Source organism: Oncorhynchus kisutch, linkage group LG5, assembly GCF_002021735.2.
Source record: "Oncorhynchus kisutch isolate 150728-3 linkage group LG5, Okis_V2, whole genome shotgun sequence".
In the NCBI taxonomy this organism is placed as follows: domain Eukaryota; kingdom Metazoa; phylum Chordata; class Actinopteri; order Salmoniformes; family Salmonidae; genus Oncorhynchus; species Oncorhynchus kisutch.
The window spans coordinates 59,152,185-59,167,226 of NC_034178.2; the positions used below are offsets into that span (position 1 = coordinate 59,152,185).

The following is a 15,042-nucleotide window of genomic DNA, read 5'->3' on the forward strand; positions in this document are numbered from 1 at the left end:
TGGCTATAGTTTTCGAATTACTCAACAAATTGCTGCACAAAGCCACACTTTGTCTAGTTGCATATGACAGCATAAGATGTGTAGAGGTTCTCCACTTTCGTTTTGAGAATGCAATAATAGCTGTGAAAAGCACATTGGAAAAAAGCACATTGGATGATGTTACGAATCCCTTTTGGCCCGACAGTCTAGGGGGGGATGGTAATGAGACCCGTAACAACTCATGCAAATTATAATTGTGACAAAGTAAAAGTGTGAACGAAATAACCAGGACAACTGAAATCTACCGTCAAACTCAAAGTTTATTTATAAACACACGGTAATGGGGGGAGCAGGAAAAGGGGCTGAGCTGGACCCAAGGAAAGAAACAATAAATATACAAAAACACCCCTAAGCTAGACTAGCCTACTTTAACAACAGCTAACTAACCAAAAATACAGTGGGTGGTCCGCCCAGTTCTAACTAGTGTATTTAACAAAGTTCACCTACGGGTAGTGTATGCCCATGGGCGACTTGTCTTGGTTTCCCCCTTTTCCCACCAGCAACAAACAAACACCATAACAAAAACAATACTCACAGGTGATGACAAAGTGCTATGGAGATGCTCAAACAAACAAGAGGTTAAGACACAAAGCGAGAGTGAAACACAGAGACCTACAGACATGGCATTTACAGAGAGATATTGAGCTAGCCCTAGAGCAAACAAATGATGGGGTTTTTAAACCATGGGGAAGGAACTGTGATACGGTAGGAAACAGGAGGAGGTGTGTCTTCTGATTGATGATTGATTGTTGACTGATTGGGGAGTGATGATTTTCACCTGTGAGGGGAGAAGGAGAGAAAAGAAACACACACACAGGATACACACACACAGGATAACTGTATCCGTAACAGATGAAAAATAAATTATGTGCTAGCAATGGTATAACATCAGGTTTAGGTAGGTTATTTTCTAAATGTAATCCGTTACAGTTACTAGTTACCTGTCAAATTGTAATCGGATTACATTCAGTAGTTTATGTGTTGGGGGGCTAGGGTCAGTTTGTTATATCTGGAGTACTTCTCCTGTCCTATTCGGTGTCCTGTGTGAATCTAAGTGTGTGTTCTCTAATACTCCCCTTCTCTCTTTCTTTCTCTCTCTCAGAGGACTCTTTCTTTCTTTCCCCCCTAGGACCATGCCCCAGGACTACCTGACATGATGACTCCTTGCTGTCCCCAGTCCACCTGACCGTGCTGCTGCTCCAGTTTCAACTGTTCTACCTTATTATTATTATTCGACCATGCTGGTCATTAATGAACATTTGAACATCTTGGCCATGTTCTGTTATAATCTCCACCCGGCACAGCCAGAAGAGGACTGGCCACCCCACATAGCCTGGTTCCTCTCTAGGTTTCTTCCTAGGTTTTGGCCTTTCTAGGGAGTTTTTCCTAGCCACCGTGCTTCTACACCTGCATTGCTTGATGTTTGGGGTTTTAGGCTGGGTTTATGTACAGCACTTTGAGATATCAGCTGATGTACGAAGGGCTATATAAATACATTTGATTTGATTTGAGTTACTTTTATATTACTTTCCCCTTAAGAGGCATTAGATGAAGACAAAAATGTATGTTACCAATTGAATGACATCTATTGCAGGATAAATCAATGTTAACGTTTACATAGCTGCCCATATATAGATGTCAAAAATGTCTTTATGGGTTGATTATGTCGGATTCTTCTAACCCATCGCTTTCTACTACGTATGACATGATACAATTATATAAATAAACAAGAATCAAACAGTCAAAATAATGATTATTTTGTTTTAATTTTAATTGTATATCATATTTTTACCAGTAGGCTATTATGTTCTTGACATTCATTTACTTAAGCTCCATCTATTTCTCAATGTGCTCCACCTTATAATATTCTTTATCTTATAAATCTTATAAAGAAAGTAGCAATTATCCTTGAGATTTTCCCCGTGGAGTTATATTTGTTTTTGCATTATGCACAGCACTTAAGGGCACCCGAGCGGCGCAGTGGACTAAGGCACTGCATCTCAGTGCAAGAGGCGTCAACTACAGTCCCTGGTTTGATTCCAGGGACTGTAGGGGCGGCAGGGTAGCCTAGTGGTTAGAGCGTTGGACTAGTAACCGGAAGGTTGCAAGTTCAAATCCCCGAGCTGACAAGGTACAAATCTGTCGTTCTGCCCCTGAACAGGCAGTTAACCCACTGTTTCTAGGCCGTCATTGAAAATAAGAATTTGTTCTTAACTGACTTGTAAAAATAAAAAAATATCACATCCGGCCATGATTGGGAGTCCCATAGGGCGGTGTGCAATTGGCCCAGCATTGTCCAGGTTTGGCCTGGGTAGGCCATAATTGTTAATAAGAATTTGTTCTTAACTGACTTGCCTAGTTAAATAAAGGTTAAATAAAAAAAATATTGTTTACAGCAGATTTTTATTTTGAAGGCGAAATCCAAAAGCAGGAAGTATAAATGCGGGTAGGATCTGGTTAATGTTGCTGCCTTGACGTGCATGCAAGAGTGTAAACAATTCAAACGCTTCCTAGTCAAAGATATCAGTTTATAGTATGGGGGGTGATAAGGGACATATATAAGCCTAGGCAACCGTACCAGCTGACATGATACCAACGCCCACATCGCGTGTTAATGAGATTCATAATTCACATCATTTATATTAATTCAATCTTAACCATAAATGTTAGAAACTTACTATTTTTGACTGCAAGCAGACATTCCGCAATAGCCACCTTGAACTATAGTGTAGCCTACGGCTTGTGTATTTCCTGTTATCGCTAATGGCCTAGAGAAGATGATGCCCAATCTATAGATAATCTGTCTTTCCCTCAACACCTCATGGTATGTATGTTATCTTATCTAGCTGTATACAAATCTAAATGTTGTTAGCCAATCACAGACTGTGTTGTTACCAGTTCCACATCAGACAACCAATAAAAGTTGTGTCCACGGCTTTCAGAGGAGTTCATAGGTGCTATTCGGAATCCTTGGGATGTCCCTTCAATCGAATAGAGCAGTTCATAGACTTCCCCAGAGGTTCGTGCTATTCGGGATGTCCATACCTCTATCAAGTATAAATGTACATTGGTTAAATTTAGTGTTAACTTAGGGTTCAGAGTAAGGACATCCAAAGGAATCCGGATTGCGGTGACCGTTCATAGAGTGAGAGACTGGCACGGTATTTGAGAGCTCGGCGGCGACACAGACATTCATTTTTATTATTTTTTTTACAAGCTGCAGAAGCGATTTGAGTGTCTGCCCCAGATAGTTTCATTAGAGACGATGAAAACAATTACCCAGATGTACTTGATCCAATTGAGGAGTAAGTAGGCTATATTTAAGTTGTGATATCGTAAGGAAATATTTAGGGCTACCGTGTTAAGGTAAATGTGGTTTATTTGAAAATAATATTTTTTTGTTTATAATGTATTGTCAAAAGCATGAAGGCAATATTATTTACTGTGTCGATAGCGCAGTAGGCTAGTGTACAATAACATCATTTGATGTGCTAGTATTATTTATTTAATGGATTCATTCAATTGTAAATGAAATAACTACTTTTCACTGAAGGGAAACGAGGTACAACATGCAACTTCAATCGAATACCTAAAATCATGCCTGACAATATCACAACGGTATCCTACTTCATTCAGTGAATACTGCATGTATTGCTATCTCTGGGAGTATGTTAATGAAGGCTTTTCAGCTGTTGAATTATGCCAGTGTCAAACTAATTTCTAAATCTCTTTCTTTTATCAAGATGTGATGAGCCAGAGCAACCAATCAGCTTCACTGCAGGTGCTCAACCCACCACCCTCTCACTGTTCTCCCTCCACAAGTAACCACATCCTCTTCTCCTGTTCAACTACTGTGCCACCCCACTAAAAATGACTGTACATATACCCCTGTGCCCATCTCAGTGTAACATGATCCATCCAAGGCCTCAGCTGGATGCCTGAAATGTAAGCGATATGTATGTATGTATGTATGTATGTATGTATGTATGTATGTATGTATGTATGTATGTATGTATGTATGTATGTATGGAGTTCCAAGTAAAGACTTGAGAAGATGGCAAAGGAAATAGTGATGAGAGTGAGAGCATACAGTATGGAAATAAAGACCCCTTGGGATCTAAAATGAGTGTGGGGTGCCTCTTGTCTCCTTTTTGTCCGTTTGAGGATATTACAGTCACCCCTGGTGGAGGTTCTTGGAACACTGTGATTTAAGTCTGAGCAGAGGTTGACGAAAACCTTCAAAGGTGGTGGTGCTGTTGCATGTTATCTTGAATACCAGGCAGATGTTTGAATACAGAATCAAATGGTGTAAACTGAACAGGCTAAACTGGTTGAGACTCTTTGAGAAAGGGGTTCAAACAGAACCCTTTTTAGTTCCAGGTAGAAGTATTTTTGGTTCCATGTAGAACCAAAAGAGTCCAAAAGGGTTCTACCTAGACACAGAAACGGTTCTACCTGGAACCAAAAAGGGTTCTCCTATGTGGACAGTGGAAGAATACTGTTAGTTTATAGATAGCACCTTTGTATATGAGTGTAGCCTTATCTGGCAGTTGTGGTTCTGTGGATATCTGTGTAAAATAAAATGGTGCTGGTAAGTTAAGATAATCAGAAATACTATGAAACATCCCCACTTTTAGCACACATTTGCAAGCAGGCAAAGTCACCTATTTGTGCTGAGGCATGTGTGATCACTCAACATTGACAGGACCAACAAAAAATACATGCTTGGGACTCCCGAATGGCACAGCAGTCTAAGGCACTGCATCTCAGTGCTGGAGGCATCACAACAGACCCTGGTTCGTTTCCAGGCTGTGTTTGGGAGTCCCATATGGCAGCGCACAATTGGCCCAGCGTCATTGTTATAGCATAGATTGCTGTATAAAATCTGGACCGTTGCTTTTCCTATGGCTAAGCAAACAAGTGGTAGCACATGCTTTTTGCACGTCTCTATAACAAAGCCTATATCCTCACATACCCCCTCAATTCGAACCCTGTTTTTAACCATAAGACATCTCTACAAATGTATAGACGAAGGATTGCATGGTGACAGTGATTGTGTCTGTTAATCCGGTAAAGGGGGGAAATCGAGGTCAAATCATGACATCAGTGATTTTCAGGTCAGAGAAATACTTTTTTAAAACCTTTATTTAACTAGGCAAGTCAGTTAAGAACAAATACTTATTTTCAATGGCGGCCTAGGAACAGTGGGTTAACTGCCTTGTTCAGTGGCAGAACGACTGATTTTTTTACCTTGTCAGCTCGGGATTCGATCTTGCAACCTTATGGTTACTAGTCCAACACTCTAAACACTAGGCTACTGCCTAAGATGCCAGAGATTCTGAGTTGAATGACTGTTCAAAACAAAACAAAAATCCCAGTCTGAGCTCATTTCCCCCCCAGAGTTCCCAGTTGTCTTGAACACACTGAAGTCAAAAGTCAGAGATTGCCGACTTCCGAGTTGTTTTGAATGGGCCACTAGAGACCTAGGCTACCTCTAACAAAGGAAAGGGGATACCTAGTCAGTTGTACAACTGAATGCACTCAATTGAAATGTGTCTTCCGCATTTAACCCAACCCCTCTGAATCAAAGAGTTGCAGGGTGCTGCCTTAATCAAAATCCACGTATTCCTCACCCAGGGAACAGTGGGTTAACTACCTGGCTCGGGCAAAACTACAAAGAAAGTTAATCTTGTCAGCTTTGGGATTCAATCTAACAATCTTTTGGTTACTGGCCCAACGCTCTAACACTAGGCTACCAAGAAGCCTTTGTGTTTGTATTGATGCGAGAAATAGGCCTATCTACACAGTAATGATGGCTGCAATATTAACTAGCCTAATCATTTTTGCATTGGGGTGATAGGCCTATTTTAGCTAAATCGAAAATGAAATTGATTAACTGAACAGACACAAACTAACACGTAACACATGTAGACGTTAAGGCTTTTATGGTAAGATCATTCATAATGAAGTTACACGCGTCGTGTCAGTGACACGTTGCGAGAAGTGAACACCACGTCTACATGACGTGTATGTGTCACGTGTTGTGAAACCGTCTGCAGTTTGACTCTTTAGAAACAAACTTGTCTCCATTGACAGTCCATGTTAATTCATGGCGTTATTATTATGGCGCTAGGAAGACGTTAGGTGACTTGGTGAGAGGTATCAGTAGCTTCACGAGACTTAATTCTGGCATGAATCACCCCCCATATCGGCTTGTCTTTTTGAACCTACACGAGGTAAAATTGTTATACCGCCACCTGCTGTAATGGAAATGTAGCGCATCTGAACTCAACAATCTCCACCTGGCTGTGTTCCAATTCTATAATGCAAATCAAACACACAGCAAAAGTTGTGGACTAACTTTCCACTATATATATTCACAAATATATTCACTGTGAAATATCCTACAACTCATCTCTACCTGATGTATGACTAATAATAAAGGTTGAGAAAGTACTCAATTTATTTGAGCCCCTGTACTAACAAATCTATAAAAATAACCGACAACAAAAACGTAAAAATGATAAACTAATTAAAAATAACATTTTATTAAGAAGAAGCATGATACACCAATCCACTCTAAGATACTCACAACAACATAGCCCCAGTCCATGTAATGCCATGCCATGTCAGGTTTATGAGAAAGAACACCATGCAGTGGTGTCAAACCCACTACACAGACATAAGAGGTAATGACAGACTAGAGCTGGTGAGGTGACAGTCCAACATTTGAACCAGGTGCCTTCTGCATGAAACAAAATATGTGCTGATTTTAGTACAGCTACAAGACAGTCACTGAAATGTATTGTGTATAATTCTAAGCAAAAGGAAGGTAACTACATACATGTATGCTTAAAAATGCATTGTTCTGTTAAGCACAACATTGCGGGATTCTACAATGTAGTGCATGTTTATCCCTTAATACATTCAGCCAATATCATTGACCTGATGGGTTTGTTTGTCCTCCTACTACAGGTATAAAGGTAGCATGTTTTCAAATCTGAAGCCCTTTCCCCTCCCTGAGGGTGACCCAGCAGTTGGACTTTTATCCGGAATCGGCAAGACAATATAAAACTGATTTTCTGCTCAGGGTGAGGCTTTTTATTTGCAGTGAGGAAATAGTGGGCAAAGTTTTACAATATTTACAAAACCAAATAGACTGTTGGTTGCAACAGGATCATAAACTGTTCCACATAAGAGCTTGTTCAAAGAAAAATCCAGGCTACAATAATGTCAATTAACCCAGCAGCATGCCAACCTTTCCCTGGCTCTGTCCTGTCTCAAACAACGAAATGGCAAGGTTTAAATACCGCTACCCATAATGCAACGGCCAATGAGAATACATTCACAAAATGGTGATCAATTGACAAAGGCAACTATTACAATACATGTGTAATGTTCCCGGGAGGGACTTATAAAGGTGCTACAACATGCTTTATAAGTCCCTCCCAGGAATATGCTTCTTCCGAGTACCCCGTACCATGAATTAACCATGCACTCGAACACTCCCACTGTTTACCTGTCAAACTCTGATCAGGAAATGGACAGACCACCCTCAACAATCACAGGAATAAACAAGGTAATCATTCACATTTCTTTAAATTAGCCTTCACGTTTTAAATGTTACACATGATCACATTTTAGTTGAACTTTCTGATCGTTAAATGCATTAACAGACAGAGTAATATTATCGGAGACGCACTACAGAAGGTTTTGGCGCCAAACCAATTTCCAACGTGCTAATGGGCGGATTCGATTATACTGAGGCAGCAGTTTATGGCCCATGACATGAAAGGCCAAAAGCGGTGAGGAAAAAGCACCCTTCTCAAATGAAATAGTAATCTGCACTACTTGGTCATGTCGCCAACAAGGAAGCATGGTGAATCGGCCAGAACATAAATCTCTTTCCCATAAATTATGTTTGAATTTTCAAACTAGTTTTCATTGGGAAGGCAGATCAAGTTTTTTTTAAATCAAAAGCAATCACTTCTGCATGTGAAAACACAGAATCCTACTCATTATGCCACATGCTAAATTACGTCACTTCTGTTTTTAGCCGACTTCACTGTGGGCTTTGAATGGGGAACCTGGCTCATGCCCGGGAGGCAGCACGGTTCCAAAACAAATGCAATCAACTTTCACATGGTGCAAAACACGACTACCAGGGCGCCGGTCCAGATGAATAGAATTCCCTCAATCTCAAACGCGTTTATTTTCCCAGGTGATCAACTATCAACATATCGGGCTTCTTATCATAAACCGTTTGTCATGTCTGGTCATTTATATAATAAGCAAGGCTTTATATTAAGTGATGATGATATAGGATGATCATCACCAGGGGTGAATTCCATTTCAAATCCAGTCAATTCAGAAAATAAACCAAATTCCAATTCCACATCTTCATAATTGAAAAGTGTTGAGGAGAATTGGAATTTCAATTAACTTCCTGAATTGACTGGAATTGAAATGGAATTACACCCAACCCTGATCGTCACACCCTCAAAATGTAAACATCCTTTAATGTATTTAGATAACACCAATGTACTAGTTTGCTGTGACTTTATAGGGGATAGTCCAAGTAGGGGAGAGGATTCATGTTGGAACAAATTTAAAAATCTTACTGTGGAAACCAAAATAACTAAGTTTTACAAAACATATTATATACATTTGAGGCCATGCTCAGAAGGGTTATGAAACATCAGTGTTTTACAATGGAAAGGTCCTCCTACAAGTGAGAGTACAATTTTGCCCCAGCAGCACTGTCATGTTTATCCCTCTGGTTTCATTCTCCTCCTCAGTTCTAACAAGTGAAGCATTTACCACAAAGTCAGCAACGTGGTTTCTCTCCTGTGTGATGTCTTCGCTGGTGCCATTTTAGATGACTTGCTGATCTGAAGCATTCTACACACATGGGGCACTTAAATGATCTCTCATCTGATGGTGCATCTCACCTGTGTGAATCCTAATATGGCCTTTCAGGCTTTTCATCTGGCTGAAGCATTTGCCACATTCTTTGCACGGATACGGTTTCTCTCCAGTGTACTGTCCTCATATGTATGGTCAGGGTTTTCTTCTGACTGAAACATTTGCCACAATCACTGCACTGATACGGTTTCTCTCCAGTATGTATCCTCATATGGTCTGTCAGGTTTCTAATCCGGATAAAGCATTTGCCACAATCTTTGCACTGATATGGTTTCTCCCCAGTGTGACTTCTCGTATGTTCTGTCAAGGTTCCCTTTTCTCTGAAACTTTTGCCACATACATTACAGCAATATGGTTTCATGCCAGTGTGAATTCTCTGATGAGTTTTTAAAATGCTACTTTTCAGAAAGCATTTCCTGCAGACGGGACACCTGTGTGGTCTCTCCCCTGAGTGAGCCGCCCTCAATGGAACTTTCAACTCACTGGCTTCCCTGGTCTTAGAGCTTTGTCCTTTCTTTGTCAATGTTCTCTTTGATTTGAGTGGCTGTAACCCTGACATTAGTCCTCCACCATCCACACCATTGTCACTTTCACTGTTGCCAATCTGAGCTGCAGAACAGTCTGAATTTACTGGAGAGAGGGGCTGTAATTCATTGTTTGGTTCGGATTCTCCGTAGGCCTCTCCATGTTCTGTTTTGATGTCTTGTTCAATTGTTTTGGTGGGTAGAGAGTCCCTATCTCTGTTCTCCACAGTATGGATTTGGTAAAGATGTGAGGACTGGGATGGGTCGAGATCACAGTCCCTTTTCACACAGGTAGAAATTAATATGAACTCTTTGGTATCAGATTCCAGCCCCTGAAGCTGCTCTTCCTCCTGACTGGTCCCAAACTCCTCCTGTTCCTCTTTAATCTGTTTGGGCTCTGGGTCGCCCTGGCCCGGACTGGTGCTCCACTCCTGCTCACAGTGCTGCTTCTCAGGGGGAACTTCTCCAGGTACAGGAAATGTGAGCTGCTGGGGATCTGATACGATAGGATAAATTATTAGTATTCAATAGCTCTGAGCCAAGTTCAAATAAATATTCATGTTCATATATACTGAACAAAAATATAAAACGCAACATCCAACAAATTCAAAGATTTTACTGAGTTACAGTTCATATAAGGAAATTAGTCAATTGAAATGAATTCATTAGCCCCTAATTTACATATTTCTCATGACTGGGAATGCAGATATGCATCTGTTGGTCAGATACCTTTAAAAAAGTAGGGGCGTGAATCAGAAAACCAGTCAGTATCTGGTGTGATCACCATTTGCCTCATGCAGCGCAACACAATTCCTTCGCATAGAGTTGATTAAGCTATTGATTGTGGAATGTTGGAACTATGGAATGTTTTCCCACTCCTTTTCAATGGCTGTGTTAAGTTGCTGGATATTGGCATAAACTGTAAAATGCTGTCATACACATCAATCCAGACTATTCCAAAATGCTCAATAGGTGACATGTCTGGGGAGTACTCAGGCCGTGGAAGAACTGGAACATTTTCATCTTCCAGGAATTGTGTACAGATCCTTGCGACATGCATTATCATGCTAAAACATGAGGTGATGGTGGCGGATGAATGGTATGACAATGGGCCTCAGGATCTCATCAAGGTATCTCTGTGCATTCAAATTGCCATCAATAAAATGCTATGTGTTCGTAGATTACGCCTGCCCATACCATAACCCCACCATGGGGCACTCTGTTCACAATGTTGACATCAGCAAACCGCTCATCCACATGACACCATGCACGTGGTCTGCGGTTGTGATGCCAGTTGGACGTACTGCCAAATTCTCTAAAATGAGATTGGAGGTGGAATATGGTAGAAAAATTACCATTCAATTCTCTGGCAACAACTTTGGTGGACATTCCTGCAGTCAGCATGCCAATTGCACACTCCCTCAACTTGAGACATCTGTGGCATTGTGTTGTGTGACAAAATTGCACATTTTAGAGTGGCCTTTTGTCACCAGCACAAGGTGCACTTGTGTAATGATCATGCTGCTTAAATCAGATTCTTGATATGTCACACCTGTCAGGTGGATGGTTTATCTTGGTAAAGGAGAAACGCCCACTAACAAGGAAGTAAATACATTTATTCCCAAAACTTGAGAGAAAAGCTTTTTGTGTGTATGGAACATTTCTGGGATATTTTATTTCAGCTCATGAAACATGGGACCAACACTTGCGTTTATATTTTTGTTTAGTAGAATCAGCAAACGTTGGTTAATCGGTTGATTATCAGGCCTGACTGGTTCAATCACACTGATTGATCTAGCAGCGGTCATCATTCACTACTGACCTGCTCTATGTAACATTATGTCGGGTTGGAAAACCAAATCCAGCAGCTTCCGTAGACGATCGATCTCCTCCTTCGAACGGGAGATTTCTTCCTGGTACTCTGCTATGGTATTTTCCACTGCCCCAAATATCTCAACAGCCACCGCTGTTAATCGCTCATTTAGATAATCCTGTAACAGCTGCATTTTAGACATTTTGAGGGAAATTAAAGTGGAAACGTTTAGCCTATTTTCTGTGGAAGCTGGCTAGCCATCCTCCTCGAGGTAAACAGCAAAGACATTTTCCTGTTGTATCTGTAAACAAGGCTAACTCTTCTTCGTCGTGTGGTTTCCCGGCAGACGTACTAGACGCTTTATTGCGTATTGCTGCCCTTCACAGGTCGGAGAGTGAATTGCATATTTTGTTCACAATTAAGTAAAATCAAAGTTTTTGTTACGTGCGCAGTGAAATGCTGACTTACAGGCTCTAAACAATAGTGCGGAGAAAAAAAGTATGTGTGTGTGTGTGTGTGTAGGTAAGTAAAGAAATTGAACAACAGTAAAAAGACATTTGAAAATAAGAATAGCAAGGCTATATACAGACACCGGTTAGTCAGGCTTATTGAGGTAGTATGTACATGTGGGTATGGTTAAAGTGACTATGCATATATGATGAACAGAGAGTAGCAGTAGCATAAAAAGAGGGGTTGGCGGGTGGTGGGACACAATGCAAATAGCCCGGTTAGCCAATGTGCGGGAGCACTGGTTGGTCGGGCCAATTGAGGTAGTATGTACATGAATGTATAGTTAAAGTGACTATGCATATAAGATAAACAGAGAGTAGCAGCAGCGTAAAAGAGGGGTTGGGGTGGGGGCACACAATGCAAATAGTCCGGGTAATCATTTGGTTACCTGTTCAGGAGTCTTATGGCTTGGGGGTAAAAACTGTTGAGAAGCCTTTTTGTCCTAGACTTGGCACTCCGGTACCGCTTGCCATGCGGTAGTAGAGAGAACAGTCTATAACTGGGGTGGCTGGGGTCTTTGACAATTTTCAGGGCCTTCCTCTGACACCGCCTGGTGTAGAGGTCCTGGATGGCAGGCAGCTTTGCCCCAGTGATGTACTGGGCTGTACGCACTACCCTCTGAAGTGCCTTGCGGTCGGAGGCCGAGCAATGCCGTACCAGGCAGTGATGCAACCGGTCAGTGATGTCTGGTGAGGACCTACCTTACAACAGGCCCTCGGTCCAGCCTCTTTCAGCCTATTGCAGACAGTCTGAGATCTGATGGAGGGATTGTGCGTTCCTGGTGTAACTCGGGCAGTTGTTGTTGCCACCCTGTACCTGTCCCGCAGATGTGATGTTCTGATGTACTGATCCTGTACAGGTGTTGTAACACGTGGTCTGCCACTGCGAGGGCAATCAGCTGTCCGTCCTGTCTCCCTGTAGTGCTGTCTTAGGCATCTCACAGTACAGACATTGCAATGTATTGCCCTGGCCACATCTGCAGTCCTCATGCCTCCTTGCAGCATGCCTAAGGCATGTTCATGCAGATGAGCAGGGGCCCTGGGCATCTTTCTTTTGCAGGGACCCTGGGCATCTTTCTTTCTACTGACTTTTTTCAGAGTCAGTAGAAAGGCCTCTTTAGTGTCCTAAGTTTTCATAACTGTGACCTTAATTGCCTACCGTCTGTAAGCTGTTAGTGTCTTAACGACCGTTCCACAGGTGCATGTTCATCAATTGTTTATGGTTTATTGAACAAGCATGGGAAACGGTATTTAAATCCTTTACAATGAAGATCTGTGAAGTTATTTGGATTTTTACTTATTATCTTTGGAAGACATGTCCTGAAAAAGGGACATTTATTTTTTTGCTGAGTTTATATATATATATATATATATTTTATATATATTTAATCCATGGATTATATTTTAAATGGTAAAAAAAAATATTATTCAAAACAAGCTGTTGAGTTACTTACTGCTCCTCAGCAGCTGCTCCACTTCCATGGGTGCATAATTCCTTGGATTGTTTTGCTAGCTATTTGCTATGAGGGGGGACTGCAGCATAAATTATAACAGCACAAAGTAAATGGACCGTTCTGGGGCGCTCAAATGTGCATTCAGTCAGAACTTCTAGGTCTGTTCTAGACTCCCTCCCCACTTAGTCTCTCGAGCCAGACGGCTTACTTCTGCACATGAGACTAGATCTGCTCTATCAGGTACAGATGGCGCAAAAGCAAATTTTAAATAAATAATCAAAACAGTACAGGAGCGCCTGGGACCTGATAAACCATACAACTACATCCAACAAGAGTCGAAGGAAAGAGGGAGACACAAGCTAGAACCTTCTCATAGCGGATCTGGAAGGACAAAACTTTTTTTTAGCTCCCATTCCAATTTCAAGTCTTTCTGACTAACTCCATGATATTAGCTAGCTATCCCCAGTTAGACCATGTTTTCCTTTATTGCATCTGCATGCTTATTTCGTTCTCCTTGGTTTCCACTGCCACAAAGTCAAAACTGGCTATATCCTAAAAATGAATTTAAACAAACATTTGCTTTTAAGGTTAGCGGTATGATTAAGGTTAGGTTTAAAATCAAATTGTCAGAAAATAAACTGTAGAGGTTGTCCCATATGGATCAGTTGGTATAGCATGGTGGTTTAAATGCCAGCATTGTGGGTTCGATACTCATGGGGGACTAGTGTGAAAATGTATGCACTGTAAATCACTCTGGATGAAATAGGCGGGCTTTATGACTTAGCATTAGTAACTAGTGACGACTGTTCTCCCTGATGCACTCGTTCTTGAGCTGGCTGCTTGTTCTGAAGTATAATCTAATCTGTTCAAAACAGGGGCAGCATGTGCAGCAGTGGTCATTTGATTTTTGATGTGAAATAGGTGTATTTATGCTGTTGTTCAAATGCTCAGATATTTTATATATCTTCTCAAAGAAACTACCGGTATTTTGAAAACTATGCAGTGGTGTAAAGTACACCACATGACCAAAAAGTATGTGGACACCTGCTCATCGAACATCTAATTCCAAAATCATAGGCATTAATATGGAGTTGGTATCCCTTTGCTGCTATAACAGCCTCCACTCTTCTGGGGAGGCTTTCCACTAAATGTAGGAACATTGCTGAGGGAACTTGCTTCCATTCAGCCACAAGCATTAGTGAGGTTGGTCACTGATGTTGAGCGATTAGTCCTGGCTTGCAGTCGACATTCCAAATCATCCCAAAGGTGTTGGATTGGGTTTGAGGTCAGGGCTCTGTGCAGGCCAGTCAAGTTCTTCCACAACGATCTCGTCAAACAATTTCTGCATGGACCTCACTTGGGGCACGGGGGCATTGTCATGCTGAAACTGGAAAGGGCCTTCCCCAAACTGTTGCCACAAAGTTGGAAGCACAGATTAGTCTAGAACTTCATTGTATGCTATCACATTAAGATTTCCCTTCACTGGAACTTAGGGGCCTAGCTCGAACCATGAAAAACAGCCACAGACCATTATTCCTCATCCACCAAACTTTACAGTTGGCACTATGCATTGGGGCAGGTAACGTTTTCCTGGCATCTGCCAAACACAGATTTGTGCATTGGACTGCCAAATGTTAAAGTGTGATTCATCACTCCAGAGAATGGGTTTCCACTTCCGCACGGTGATCTGGGGTGTTAATACTTATGTAAATCAAATATGAATGTTTTTCATTTTGATTTGCAAGAATTTCAAAAAACATGTTTAAATGTTGTCATTA

At 41.3% G+C, this 15,042-nt stretch overlaps 1 protein-coding gene across 1 annotated transcript; it reads right to left on the reverse strand.

The window, feature by feature from the left end:
* Window positions 1–5,967: 5,967 nt before the first annotated feature.
* Window positions 5,968–11,623, reverse strand: LOC109891348 (zinc finger and SCAN domain-containing protein 2-like). The gene is made up of 2 exons (XM_020483818.2): window positions 11,311–11,623; window positions 5,968–9,984 (listed from the first exon to the last, which is right to left on the reverse strand). The coding sequence occupies exons 1-2, from the start codon at window positions 11,501–11,503 to the stop codon at window positions 9,002–9,004; spliced, it is 1,176 nt and encodes a 391-aa protein (XP_020339407.1). The 5' UTR covers window positions 11,504–11,623; the 3' UTR covers window positions 5,968–9,001.
* Between the last annotated feature and the right edge of the window lie 3,419 nt (window positions 11,624–15,042).